At 37.3% G+C, this 13,641-nt stretch overlaps 1 protein-coding gene across 1 annotated transcript in view; it reads right to left on the reverse strand.

The window, feature by feature from the left end:
* PSMG2 (proteasome assembly chaperone 2) overlaps window positions 1–13,641 on the reverse strand; it is a 14,187-nt gene continuing 546 nt past the window's right edge. Inside the window, exons 2-7 of the mRNA XM_069099608.1 lie at window positions 10,424–10,595; window positions 8,574–8,632; window positions 7,194–7,312; window positions 5,404–5,577; window positions 2,675–2,795; window positions 1–460 (exon numbers count right to left, since the gene is read on the reverse strand). Coding sequence (XP_068955709.1) covers window positions 365–460; window positions 2,675–2,795; window positions 5,404–5,577; window positions 7,194–7,312; window positions 8,574–8,632; window positions 10,424–10,595 — 741 coding nt within the window. The 3' untranslated portion in view covers window positions 1–364. The remainder of the gene's footprint in view (window positions 461–2,674; window positions 2,796–5,403; window positions 5,578–7,193; window positions 7,313–8,573; window positions 8,633–10,423; window positions 10,596–13,641) is intronic.

Genomic DNA, 13,641 nt, shown 5'->3' on the forward strand with positions numbered 1-13,641 from the left:
TTTCTGAAGAAAAAGTTTATTCTACAAAATTCGTATTTGTTATATATGATGAGAGTCAGGATGACTATTATTCTATTTTTTTGATATTTTCTGTCATATTGACATAATACAAATCCTTTTATAAATTATTGGATGGTTATATTTGGTAATTAGTATTTCAGGACACAAGAGCTATCCTGGACAAAGGGCTGGCCCTGGACTCAAGAAGGTTCAACGTCTACCTCTTACTGGCTGTAGAAGTAATTTGACCTCTCAGTGTTCCATGTGACTTTCTAAGATCACAAATCCCATGGCCCCAAAACGTTGGGGACACACAAAATAGTACTGTCAGATTGCATAAGCCACTGTGAGCAGAGACAAGTAATCAAAAAAGTGCAGGAGGGAGGCCACTGCCAAAGAGTAATCTCCAAGAACTTGGCATTTTCCACTGGGAAACAGATGTTGTTGGGTCACTGCACTCCTGGATTTAAAAATAAAAATACATTAGACTTTCAAGTATAAATATTAAATTCCATTCCAACATGTAGGCACTACACAGTCCCTCCTTCCTCAGTCTCCAATCTCTATTTTCTCTGATACCATCAGGGGAAAAATATTTTTCTTTCTTCATGTGAACCAAGCCTCTTCTCAGGGGATTTCACCCATTCCTTACCATGGGGCAAAGCACAAAGCATGCCATGATGACTGCTGATGGATCTTGTGAAGAAAGATCCTAAATAAGAGAAAGGCTTAAAAACTACCTGTTAAAAATGCAGCCAAACTTGCTGAATTCTGACTCAAGCTGCTACATGGCCTGAAGCAGTCTCTGTTCTAGGCAAGAGGCAACTTGAAAGACAAATAAGTTTTCAAGTATTTATAATGGGGCTTTGGGTTGCCTGGAAAGGCATTTATAAAAAGCATTTTCTATGATGAAGCCTGTTTCCTTCCTCTCCAAAGAGCTGCAGATTATTACAGAGATACAGATTCAGTCCTATGATGGCATATTCTCCTAAAATGGTTTTCTATGATATAAGGCAAGGTTCAAAAAGGTGAAGGGGGAGCTGAGTTATTGGCAGATGGTGTAAAAAAATGAAACAGCAATAAACTTGAGGGAAAATGCTAGGTTTTTAAAATGTTTTATTGCTGTTTCATTTTTTTACACCATCTATTTTTGCGTCATGAGTTTCCTAACTACAATAAAACTTTATAGCTTTTTGTGCACAGTCATGTTTCAACTCTTCATGATCCTATCTGGGGTTTTCTTGGCAAAAATGCTGGAGGGCTTTGCCATTTCCTTCTCCAGCTCATTTAACAGATGAGGAAACTAAGGCAAACAGACAGGGTTAAGTGACTTGCCCAGGGTCACAAAACTACTAAGTATCTCAAGTGAGATCTGAACTCAGATCTTCCCCATTCCAGGTCTGGCATTCCTTCCAAAATGCTTTCTTCATAACAATCCAGGGAACCAGAGAATGCAAATAGTATTCTACTTTTTACAGTTTGAGGATGTGAGATTGGAAGTCACAGGTCAGAGGTGTAATTTCACTGAATAAGGAACATCCCTTGAGGATACTCTCTTTGCCAAGGAAACTAAGCCTCTGTCCTAAAACTTCCAAAGGCTCAGAGAGTCTGAGTCACTGGAGGTTAACTGATTTGCTGAGGGGTATCAGTCAGTCTGTGCTAGAGGCAAAACTTGAACCCAGATCTCTATGACTCTGAGACCGTTTCTCTGCCCACTATGCCATGCCAGTGGTCATGGGAATACAGAGAACAGTGTTGGACTTGGAGTTGGTTAAGACCACAGGTCCTAAGTCACTAGCTATGTGACTCTGGGCAAGTCACTCAACTTCTCTCTGCTTCAGAGATACAATGTGGACACTAATAGCACCTAGGTCATTAGGAGGATCAAAAGAGTGTGAAACACTCTGCAAACTTCAAAGCACCATATAAATTCTAACATTTTTAATAGAGTCATGTAAACTTGGCAGAGGCAGGATCTCAGACAAGTCCAGTGTTCTTTCCATTATGCCCCACTACTTCAAGGTTTCAGTGATGGGAATGTCATATAGTGACAAAGACGTCTATCAACAGAAATAGTACTGCTTTCCAGCTATTTAGTCATAATTTCTCATTATTAGTCATAACACCTCATATGCTTCTTGAAACAACTTGAGGTAAAAAAAAAAACAACTTAGCAACTCTGTTTCCATCTCAGTGATAGTAAATTAAAGGTAAAGGAAGAGTATAGCAAGTTTTACTCTAGCATTAATATTTGTAACTTCGAAGTGCTCAGTTTTAAAGTGGCTAGACCATCATATAGGAGAGAAACCATCTAGTTCATAATACTGTATGGGGAAACAAAGTCTGGAGAGTATAATTCTTCAAAGAGTGAGAGAGATGCCGGGAATATTTGGGTTTGTATATGGAAACATGGTAACATTTGATTAACTTATAAAAATCAAATTGTAGGCAACCAAATTAAATGGTTCTACTGCTAAATGTTCTCCATTACCCTCCTTAACTGGAGCCCACCCCTGGCCCTACCCCACTCTTCCCAAGGAATGCAAAGAATTACTGTTTGTACTCTCATCTAGAATTAACAACAATTTATAATTATAATAGCTTATAAATGGTAAATGAAATAAATGATGAAGAAGACCTCATTAGAGGACAAATTAAAGAAAAGAACACTTACCTGAGGTTTAATTATCTGAAGCCAATCATTAAGATATCTAACAAGGTCAAAGGCATCTGGGATATTATCTCCTTCTGAAACAAATTTCAGGACAACTGCCATCTGTATCCCTTTGGAACAACTACAACAAAGAGAATGAATCCGTTATTTTCCACTAATTTGGGAAGCAGAATTCAGCATGTCCCCTTCCATAGCTCAACCAGTGAAGATTCATTAGGTAGATGATTTAATATGTTCCTTTATTTTCTGATGAAGAGTTTTAAGTATCCAGGACTAGGCAGTTAAAAACCATGTCACTAGCCCTTCTTGCTTCTCCAGCGTGAGTCTCTCAATAAGTATTTAAATGCCTCCTATATATAGCCACTATACTAAGTGCTGGGGATACTTGTAAAGACAAAAGGCAGTTCCTGTCCTCAGGGACTCACAAGCTTAATGGTTGTGACAGAAGTAGGAAAATAACTAAATATCACAAACTAACATGGACTTTGGCATCCAACATTTGGGCTACATGACTGACCATCATCCAGTGCAGGTTTTAGGGAGGTGGTGATTATCAGAAACACTATAGTCAATTGATTGGAATATGAAGTAGAACAGCTTTTTTATTAATAATATAATGGGACAAGGGAAGCTGCTGAAGGGAATAGGACACTTAAATGCAAGAAAACAACTTGTAATGGGGTAAATAAAAAAATACTCACACACACAAAAAAAATCCTTCTTATCCACAATAAACAGAATTTCCCTAAAGAAGGAACTATAAGAAAATGCTCAATCAAAACTCAGAGACTATAACTGATAAACATAATAACATAGCTACAAAAGCAAGATGGTAAGTGTTGGGCTTGCTATGAAGATGAGTGTGTGCATATCTCATGTGATGCGCAAATCACAGGACCACTAGCCAGTCTGCAAAAAAAAAAAAATCAAATTAGGAATATTATTAGGGGTTCTTTTTCCACTTTAGCCCCAAACTGGAAACTAAAGGGATGTCCTCCTAATGAAGAACTGCCAAATTGTGGCTTATGAATGTAATGGAATATTATTGTCATAAGAAATGATGAAACAGATATTTTCAGAACTTTATGAACCCATGCAGAGCAATGTGAGTAGAACCAGGAGAACATAACACAATGAGAACTAGAAGATTTTAGAAGTCTAATAAATGTGATAATAAACAATGAGTCCAAAAAATGAAGATGAAACACAGTACTCACCTCCTAACAAAGAAGTGAAGACATTAAAATGCAGAAAGAGAGACACATTTTCAGATAGGGCTAATGTGGGAATTTGTTTTGCAGGATATATATTGAGGCATTTGTTTTCTGGGTTTGTGTCTTAAATTTGCTCAATGGAGAGGGAGAAGGGGAAAGGGCAGCTTAATATGAAAATTCTTGTTACTTAAAAAATAAAAACAATAAACTAAAAAAATTTTAAAGTAGCAGCGGGCAGACTTCTGTACCATCCCTTGGTAAATGACATGCTCTTTAAACATTCACGGTGCTTTGTAATTTAAAACAAAACTACTGACAGTTAAGTTGTCCCTAGATGAGGGCCATAATCACCACAGTTCAAGAGGTCTAGCTACCATGGCAATAGAGTAATGTCAAAGATTTCTTTCCCTGGCAGTGGTTCTATTTTAAAGATCTTATATCAGCAACTTTAAAATGGGAAGGATGACCATATGTGTGTCTGACCATACCACCTCATACAGATGGCTCCCTGTTATCTCTAGGATCAAACATAAACTGTATTTACCATTTAAAGTCCTTCACAATCTAACTGTCCAGACTCACTAGACATTATTCTCTGTCTTTCACTCTACGGTCTAGCCAAATTAGCTCTCCTCCTGTTCCTTGCATGTGCTCCTCCAAGTCCCACCACCATGTCTTTTTAACTGGCTATCTTGCATATCTGGAATGCACTCCTCTTCCCACTCTTAGAATCCCTACTACAGAAAGCCTTTCCTCAGTCCTCCCAGCTGCTAACATACCCTCCAAATTTCCTTATATTTATTTTGTATCCACCTACCTATCTATCTTTCTATCTGACCTCTCCCAAGAGAATGTAAACCCCTTGGAATCAGAAAGTATTTTATTTTTGACTGTCTTTCCTATGCTTAGCATAGTGTCCACATACTAAGTGCTTAATAAATGTTTGCTGATTCACTGATTGATGCCTGTCTTCTTACAGAGTTTATATAGTACAGATGCTAAGTATTATATAAATATTTGAACAGACCACAAAAGAACATGGGGAAAAAAATACACCTACAGTATAAATGAACACTGTAGGAGACCAAACTCAGTACCTAAGTAAACTTTTCCTGGCTTACATTTCAATAGTTCAGTTTTAAGTTGGTGCCCAACTTGGCCTGAGTTTTTGTGAAATGATTAGACAGAAAAAGGAAGGAAGATAAATGGGACTAAGTTTCAAATGTCCTAAAAATCCTCAAGGGCTATATGTATGTATTACTGAAAAAGTAAGAGAAAAGAAATAAGGAAAGTTTTTTCTTTCTCTAATTTCCATCTCCCCATCAACACTGTCACCACAAGTTGACTCAAGTACCTGAGATAAAGTGGGAATACTTTTTGATTAATTACACCAAAGTTACTAGAATATAATACTGTTAAATACCCCTAATTGAATTAAATGCATATGATTTCTAATACAAATGCTCATGTTAAAAATCTCTTCCAAATTTCTATTAAGTCAATAGATATACTCACCTCTCAGTGTACAAAGCTTTTGTGATACCACCTCCAGGGATACGGACACACATCTCAGAATCTCGTATTTCAGGAAATGATTTGGTTTTTTCCATTTCCTTCCAATGAAGCTTCTGTAATGTTTCGCCAACACTTTTTTCCATTTCAGGTGTAAGTAGGTATCGGAATGGAATACTGGAGATAATAATTTAATACACTCATTATAATAAATCCTACAATTATCATATACAAAGGTAATAACAGCATCTGACCTACAATTATATTTAGGCTTCCATGAACTGAAAAATTTAGAGAAGTATCTTCAATCAAGGAAGATTAGAGTATTTTTAAAAGCACAATAGTTTTGTGGCTACCAGTCATCTGCTTTATGAACAATACATAACTGGGGAAGGAAAACATAAAAGAAAGTTAAGACCACCCTAAAACTTATCCATTCTTCACTGTTCTACCTTCTTCTGTTCCTATTTCTTATAAAGACTATGAATTCTTTATATGATAAAGAGTCTTAGAAATTAACTCTAGTTACAAAGATAGTTATAAGGGCAGTTAGATGGCATAGTGGATAGAGTGCCAGGCCTAGAGTCAGGAGGACTTGGGTTCAAATCCAGACTCAGATGCTTACTAGATATATGACCCTGGACAAGTCACTTCACCCTGTTTGCCTCAGTTCCTCATCTGTAAAAGGAGCTGGAAAAAGAAATGGCAAAACATGTCACTATCTTTACCAAGAAAACCCCAGATGGGGTCACAAAGAGTTGGACCCAACTGAAACAACTCAACAATAAAAAATAAGATAAAACTCCCCTGACTACAACTGTTCCAAAAATAGCCATTAAAAAAAAAAAAGAAAAAAGGATCCTCAGCACAAAATTCTGACCCTTAAACCTCATTTCTTGGTAGAAGCAAATATTATTTCTGATTAGCAGAGTTACATATATTTATCATTGTTGCTCCTAAGTTTTGCCTGCTAACCATATTCTTTCCACCGGTAAAAGGAAAATATTTAAAGTATGAAATTTCAGAATCCATATGTAGAAGTCATCCCATATTCCTCTGACACAAAGTTATTATTTGAGAACTTTTCTGTTTCAAGATAAAACACTGATAAAAAATAATGAAAGGGAATTTTAAAGAAAACATCATTTAATCCTCTCTGACACTACTCTAGCCTCTGGTATAAGGTATAATGAAAATATAAATTTAAAGTATATAATTGGTAATGAAAGACAATTATGTTATAGGTCATGTTCTCCAAAGTACTTCCTTTGCCCTACATAAAGGACTCATTCTGACACTCCAGAGGATTGTAATTAAAGTCAACTGAACTTTCTTCTGAGAAGATGCATGGTCACATAAGAATGAAAGAAAATACCAATCCAGCCTTTCAGAAAGGTATTTATTTACCCCTGGTTAAGCCCCCTTCTTTATGAGTTGTCTTCTTTCTCCTTCATTACTAAGCTCTATGATACAGAAGCACAAAGCAAGGAATGAAGAGTTCCAGACACCTAGCCCCTCCTGTCAAAACTCATTTGCTCTAGATCTCAACTCACAGAACTTCATGCCATATTCCCAGCCAGGCATCCTCTTCTGGGCTTCTAGTGAGAAGACATCAAAATAACAGTAAATGGTCCCTTCTACCCACTGCCAGGTAGGCTGGATACACTAAAATAACTTTTAAATTAGTACGCTAGTAATACTGGGACTAACTTCTACACTAAAACTGCAGTGGTGACAGAATTACAATGTTATATGTCATTATATGTAATGAGAAAGAAGATGATTCAACATACCTACGAAGCTGCTGGTCATCACAGTGATATGAATGACTGCTTGAAAGAACAATAACTCTGGCACATTTACTGCTTTTCACCCAGGAAATGAGCTTTTCACAGAACGGCTTTGATTTATACTTTGATTGCCATTAAAAGGAAGAAAAAAAAGTCATCAAAATCAGATCTTGGTGTTTATGCATGGCAAAAACCTACTGGTCCATTTGGGGGAGGTCTTTTTAATGTGATGTTTATGTACATGACTATATATACTAAAAGTAATATTTTTTGCAAGCCCATTTATTTTCCTTAAAGACTGAAAATGAGAGAAAATGTTAAGAAGTGCGGTATATGAAAAGTGTTCATCGTAAAGCAAGACAAAGCCAATATACAATGTTTTTGATAACATACATACTATAAAATAATATATAACAGTTCCTTGATATACTATGAAAGCCAATATTAAGTCCAGTTTCTTCTTAGTTGTCAATTTATACACCCCCATCATTAACCAAAAAACAGTGGTCAAGAGCTCTTCAATATTTAATTTCTGACTCTGTTTTTCTTTTTGATTTACATGCTAGTAAAAACCTGAGAGAAAGTTCAGAAATATATTATTTTTAATCTTTTTCCATTCATAAAAAAACTTTGTTTCAATACTTCCATCTCTTCTCTCACACCTTTCACTGAACCTAATCCCTGACAGAAGTACAAGTCAAAAGCATGACCTGGTAGACTTTCTAATTGTGGAAAGTTCTGGGGTAATTTTTATATCACTAATTATCTGAAAAAGCCACTTTTTAAAGTGTAGACATTAATTCTGTGTAACTGCTACAAGATTCAAAGGACTATAGGACTTAAAAATTAGAGAGGATCTTAGAGATTTAACATGTAATATATTCGGGCAGCTAGGTGGCGCAGTGAGTAGAGCACCAGCCCTGGAGTCAGGAGAACCTGAGTTTGGATGTGACGTCACACACTAACACACACACACACAAAACCTAGCCGTGTGACCTTTGGCAAGTTACTTAACCCCAATTGCCCTCCAAAAAGAAAAAAAAAAAAGATGTAATATATTCCCATCTGCTATTTAACATATCAGGAAATGGAAATTTGCAGAGACTTGCTCAAGATTATTCAGGTGGTAAGTAGCAAAGGCAGTATTCATATTCAGCTCCTCTTACTAAATCTAGACTTTTTGTTCTAGATAACACATTGCCTTTCCTTTACTTGTAGTGAGATAATAATGTAACTGTAGCAGTAAGACCAGAATCTTCCACTGCTTAAAGATAATTTTTTTGGTCTGCCATTGCTGGCTGATAAGAAATCACAGAAGCCTTTCTAATTAAGCTTTATTTTTTTAAAAGAACTTTAATATAGGCAAATAATAAAAATACTAACCTTAATAAAAATTGATCTTAGTTGTAGAGCCATAAGTTTCATTGAAGGTGATGAATATACTACAACAAAAGAGAAAGAGAAAAAAAGAAATCAGAGGTTAAGAAAATTGATGACGGTAGGGGCTGTTAGGTGACACAGTCAATAGACACTTGACACACTTACTAGCTGTGTGACCTTGGACAAGTCACTTAACCCAACTGCCTTGCCTTCCCCCTCCAAAGAAGAAAAAAAAAGAAAGAAAAAAAATGATGATGATAAGGAATTACAATTGGTATTCTTTAAAGTGATGAAACATTAAAATTAAATTTCTTTAAATTTCTTTATGTAATTTATTTTCCTTAATTATTAAAATATTGAATACACACAAATGCTTAATCTTTTTATCTAAACATCAGTTCTCGGTGAAAGTACACTAACAGGTGCAGGTGAATTTCACAGACCTTTTAATTATCCCATATGGAAAAGAAAAAGTTGCAATAACTAATAAAACAGCAAGACCAATTTTTTAGCAGGATAACACATTACTATGTTTAATGGCCTACAATTTGTTCCTCAGGAATTTTGTGAATGCTTTTTGTTTTTTAGACATTAATGTGCATCTCAGATTGTTTTAAAATGCCTTTAGCTAAAAGGAAAAATGCCGGGTAAGCAATAAATCATTAGGCGATGCACATGGTTAAATATAGGGTCAAAGGGACCCTAGTTTGAAATCCAGACAAGGACAAACTGTGTGACCATGGGCAAGTCACTTAATCTCTGGTGAGCCTCAGTTCCCTTATTCATGCTGTATTAAGGCAGAATGCTCTGATGGAGAAGGAACTGGACTTAAGAGTCAAAAGATTCAGAAGACCTGGTTCTGCAACTTGCAGTTATATGACTTTGGGTAGGTCATTTCACCTCCTCTGGATCTGTTCCTTTATTTATAAAAGGAGGGTTTAGACTAGATGGTCTCTAAGGACTCTTCCATGTCTAATCAATAATTATAAAAACAGAAAACAAAACTGAGAGTATGAAAAGGAAAAAAATGACAATGTAAGGTAGTTAAAAAAAATGTACAATTTCAAATTAAAGATACAAATAAAAGTATGACCAAGTTTTTTTTAAAACAGCTACCATTTTCAAAAGGTTTAGAAGAATAACATTGTTTTTTATAGCTTTTTTTTTTTTTGCTTTTTAGAGGGCAATTGGGGTTAAGTGACTTGCCCAATGCCACACAGCTAGTAAGTGTGCCAAGTGTCTGAGGTCACATTTGAACTCAGGTCCTCCTGACTCCAGGGCTGCTGCTCTATTCACTGTGCCACCTAGCCACCCCCCAATAACATTGTTTTTTAAAGGGTCAATATTTTTAAGATGTATGCTAGACACAAAGTAAGAACTTAATGCAGAAGGAAAGAGCCTATACCTAATACTCTGCTCAGTATTAATTATCTGGTATAGGGATGGCACAAATGCCTCGAGAACAAGCCTATCATGTAACAGGAAATTTTCTCTGGTGGATCCCCATGTCTGCAACACTCTCCTTCTTCTGCTCTACCTACTGACCTCCCTGGCTTCTTTTAATACCAACTAAAATTCCATCTTCTACTAGAAGCTTTCCCCAACCCCTCTTAATTCTAGTGCTTTCCCTCTATTAATTACGGTCTATTTATCCTGTGTTTAGCTCACTTTGCCTGTATTTGTTTGCATGCTGTTTCCTCCATCAGACTGAGAGCTACTCAGTGGCGCAGACTGTTTTTTGCTTCCTTTTAGATCCCTAGCACTTTGCATGGTGCTTGGCGCATAGCAGGTGCTTAATGGACTTTTAATGACTGATAGCTATGGTAATATAAGCTCAGATCACAAGCACATACCTTCAGCATTTATACTGAGTTCTGTTGAGTTTTCTTCTGCAGTTGCATAGGGATTGTTTCCAACCATTGGAACAAGGCAATCAGTGTAAAAGTAACCAACCTTACACATATTCAACGTAGAAATGATCAGATCTACAGCAAGCTGGCCAACATTTCCCACAGATACTGCTGGCTGAAATCACAAAGAATGGTATTACATCAGCTATTAAAATGAGCAAACACTTAAAGATTTAGGGCCTAAACTTGACAAGGTATAATTTGCATATACTAAACAATAAAATTCTAGCATATTATTTTTTATATAGGGTAACCTGGACAATAAAATAATGATTATCTTATTTTATTTGCTAGTAGTTGCTCCTGTTTATGGATGAAAGTCTAAACTTCCTTCTGATTATGTGCCCTTCAGCAGCTGTGTTTCCAAGTCACCAAATGTTTGAGAGAAGTCCTACAAGAGGAGTAAAGGAACCCTACTGAAAAATATTTCACCAAGACCCCTAGCATCTGCAGATCTTAAAGTGACTGTAAGGCATCATCAAAAAGAGTTGAATGAAACTTTAGATCCCTCATTATACTGAGGCTCATAGGGCTTAAGTGACTGACAACATTTCATGTCTAGTATTACATGCTGCTTTCTATCATACACTGCTTTCCCTCAGTAGGTAGTGTCCATTCATTCAACAAATAGTTATTAGGTAACCACTGCTCAAAGAGCACCACGCTAGACATTGGAGGAGATAACAACAAAGAATAACAGGTATTTGGTAATTCAAGATTTACAAAGAACTGTATATATGTTATTTCATTTGAATCAAATAGTTCCTGCCCTCCCAGGTCTGTTGTGAGAATGGAATGAGATAAACTGTATAGCACTTAGCAATACAAATGTTATTATTATTTTTTCTTTTTTTTTTTAATTTACTTACTATTAGTTTACAACATTCAGTTCCACGATCCCTTGAGTTCCAAATTTTCTCCCTCTCCTTCTCCTCCCCACTACACCTCCCCATGGTAGATATAGGAATGGACTGTATGCCGCCATGGGGGAGGTGTAGGGGAGAAGGGGGAGAAAATTTAGAACTCAAGGGATTGTGGAAATGAATGTTGCCAACTAAAAGTAAATAATAAAGAAAGAAGAATTATAGCCAATGGAATGAATAACAAGGAAGAAGAAACAAAACAAAATGAAATAAAGAGAGAGTAAACAATATGCTTCAATCTGCATTCAGACTCCGTAATGTGGATAGCCTTTTTTACCATGAGTCCTTTGGAGTTATCTTACCACCTTGCATTGCTGAGGGGAGTCCAGTCTATCAGAGTCAGTCATCACAGATACGATGTGTCTATAATTGTGTACAATGTTTTCCAGGCTCTGCTCCCCTCACTCAGCATCAGTTTATATAAATCTCTCCAGGTTATTATGAAGTTCATCTGCTCCTCATTTCTTTTTTTTTTTTTTTAAGCAATCGGGGTTAAGTAACTTGCTCAAGGTTACATGGCCAGTTATTTCTGGGTGTGGTGCTGAGTATCTGAGCCCGGATTTGATCCAGGTCATCCCAACACTGGGGCCGGTGCTCTTACTCGCTGTGCTACCTGGCCGCCCCCTTTCCCTTCTTGTTACCTTTCCCACAGTAACACAGCTAGCAATACTCCTACTTTGTGCCAACCACAGGATATGTAAAAACAAAAATCAAACAATATTTAAAGAACTTGTATTTGGAAGGCTATAGTATTTACAGAGTAAATGTAATACAAGGTAGTTTGATAAGGAAGAAAACATCAGCAGCTAGGGGCATCAAGGAATGTTGGCACCTAAGCTGAGTTTTGAGGAAAAGCCACAGAATTTCACAGTTGGCACCTCAGTGGCCATCCAGTCCAACTAATACCCGAAAATGAATACCCTACTAGAAGTGGTCAACCAGTCTCTACCTGAAAACTTCTAATGAAGTCGAACCTAGTACCTCCTGTGGCAGCTCATTGTACTTGGAGATGGTTCTAATCATTAGGAAGCTTTTCCTGACAACAAGCCTAGATTTGTCCCTTTGAAATTTCCATCACTGCTCTTGGTCCTGATCTCCACCAACAACAGAATAAATCTAGCTCCTTGTTCAAAGGACAGGTCATCAAATGCTTGAAAACTCATCTCCTCTGAGTCTTCTCTAAGATAAATACCCTCAGGTTCTTCAGTCTATTCTTATATGATATGGATGGACTCATGGCCTTTTATCATCTATAGATACAAACAAACTAGCATTCCCCTGATCTACTAGTACAGAATAAAGTGTCCATCTGGCATGACTCATTCTTGATGAAGCTATGTAATCTCCTAGCAATCACTGTTTCTTTTTCTACATGTTCACTAACCATCTCTTTAATGATGTGTTCGAAAATTTTCCCAGGAATCCAAGTCAAGCTCACTGGCCTATACAGTCAGTAGACTAGGTTCTCTTTTCCTGCCACCCCCCTCCCTTTTCAAATTGGAACAACATTTTTCCTTTTCTAGACCTATGGCACCTCAACCATTTCCCACCATATTTCAAATAATACTGACAGTGACTTAGCAATTATTGCATCTACCAATTTTTCAGTATGGAAGATATAGTGGACCAGGTGACCCTAATACATCAAAGGGCAGCTAGGTGTTCTCTTACTACTCATTCGTTATCTGAGCGATTTTTATCCTTTCATTTCCATTCTCCTCAGAAGAGAAAACAGAAGCTAGGAACTAGGTAGCCCCGCCTGTTCTCACTTCATATATACCATTATTTTGTGACTGTTGTTCAGCTCTTGTGTCTGAAGAGGACCAGAGAGGTCCAGAAAGGTGATGTATGCATACACTCGCAGGTGGATTGGATTTAAGTGAGGTGGGGCTGTGCAGTCACCAGCCGCACTCTTTCCTCCAGAGCCAGCTGGGCCCAGGGGCAAGACATGGATTGAGACTATTGGACGTGGCCTAGGATGCGGTGGGAGGCCTTGGTCTTCTTAACCTAAGTCTTTCCCGGGTCTCAGTTTGTCCCACTCAGTGATTAAAGCTAGGTACAAAGTCCTCTGGTGTTCAAAGCCCTCCAAAAGCCGGTTTCTCCCCCGCCCGCACCTTTCCAGTCTTCTTATACCTTCTACTTCCCCTTCCCCACCACTCTTCCACCCACTGACACCGGCCTCCTTACTGTCCAACAAGCCAGAAACTCCACCTCTGACATCGGGCCCTTTTCTCTTGC

The sequence above is a fragment of the Petaurus breviceps genome, unplaced genomic scaffold (assembly GCF_028583685.1).
Source record: "Petaurus breviceps papuanus isolate PSGF00001 unplaced genomic scaffold, PetGlider_PUasm1.0 38, whole genome shotgun sequence".
In the NCBI taxonomy this organism is placed as follows: domain Eukaryota; kingdom Metazoa; phylum Chordata; class Mammalia; order Diprotodontia; family Petauridae; genus Petaurus; species Petaurus breviceps.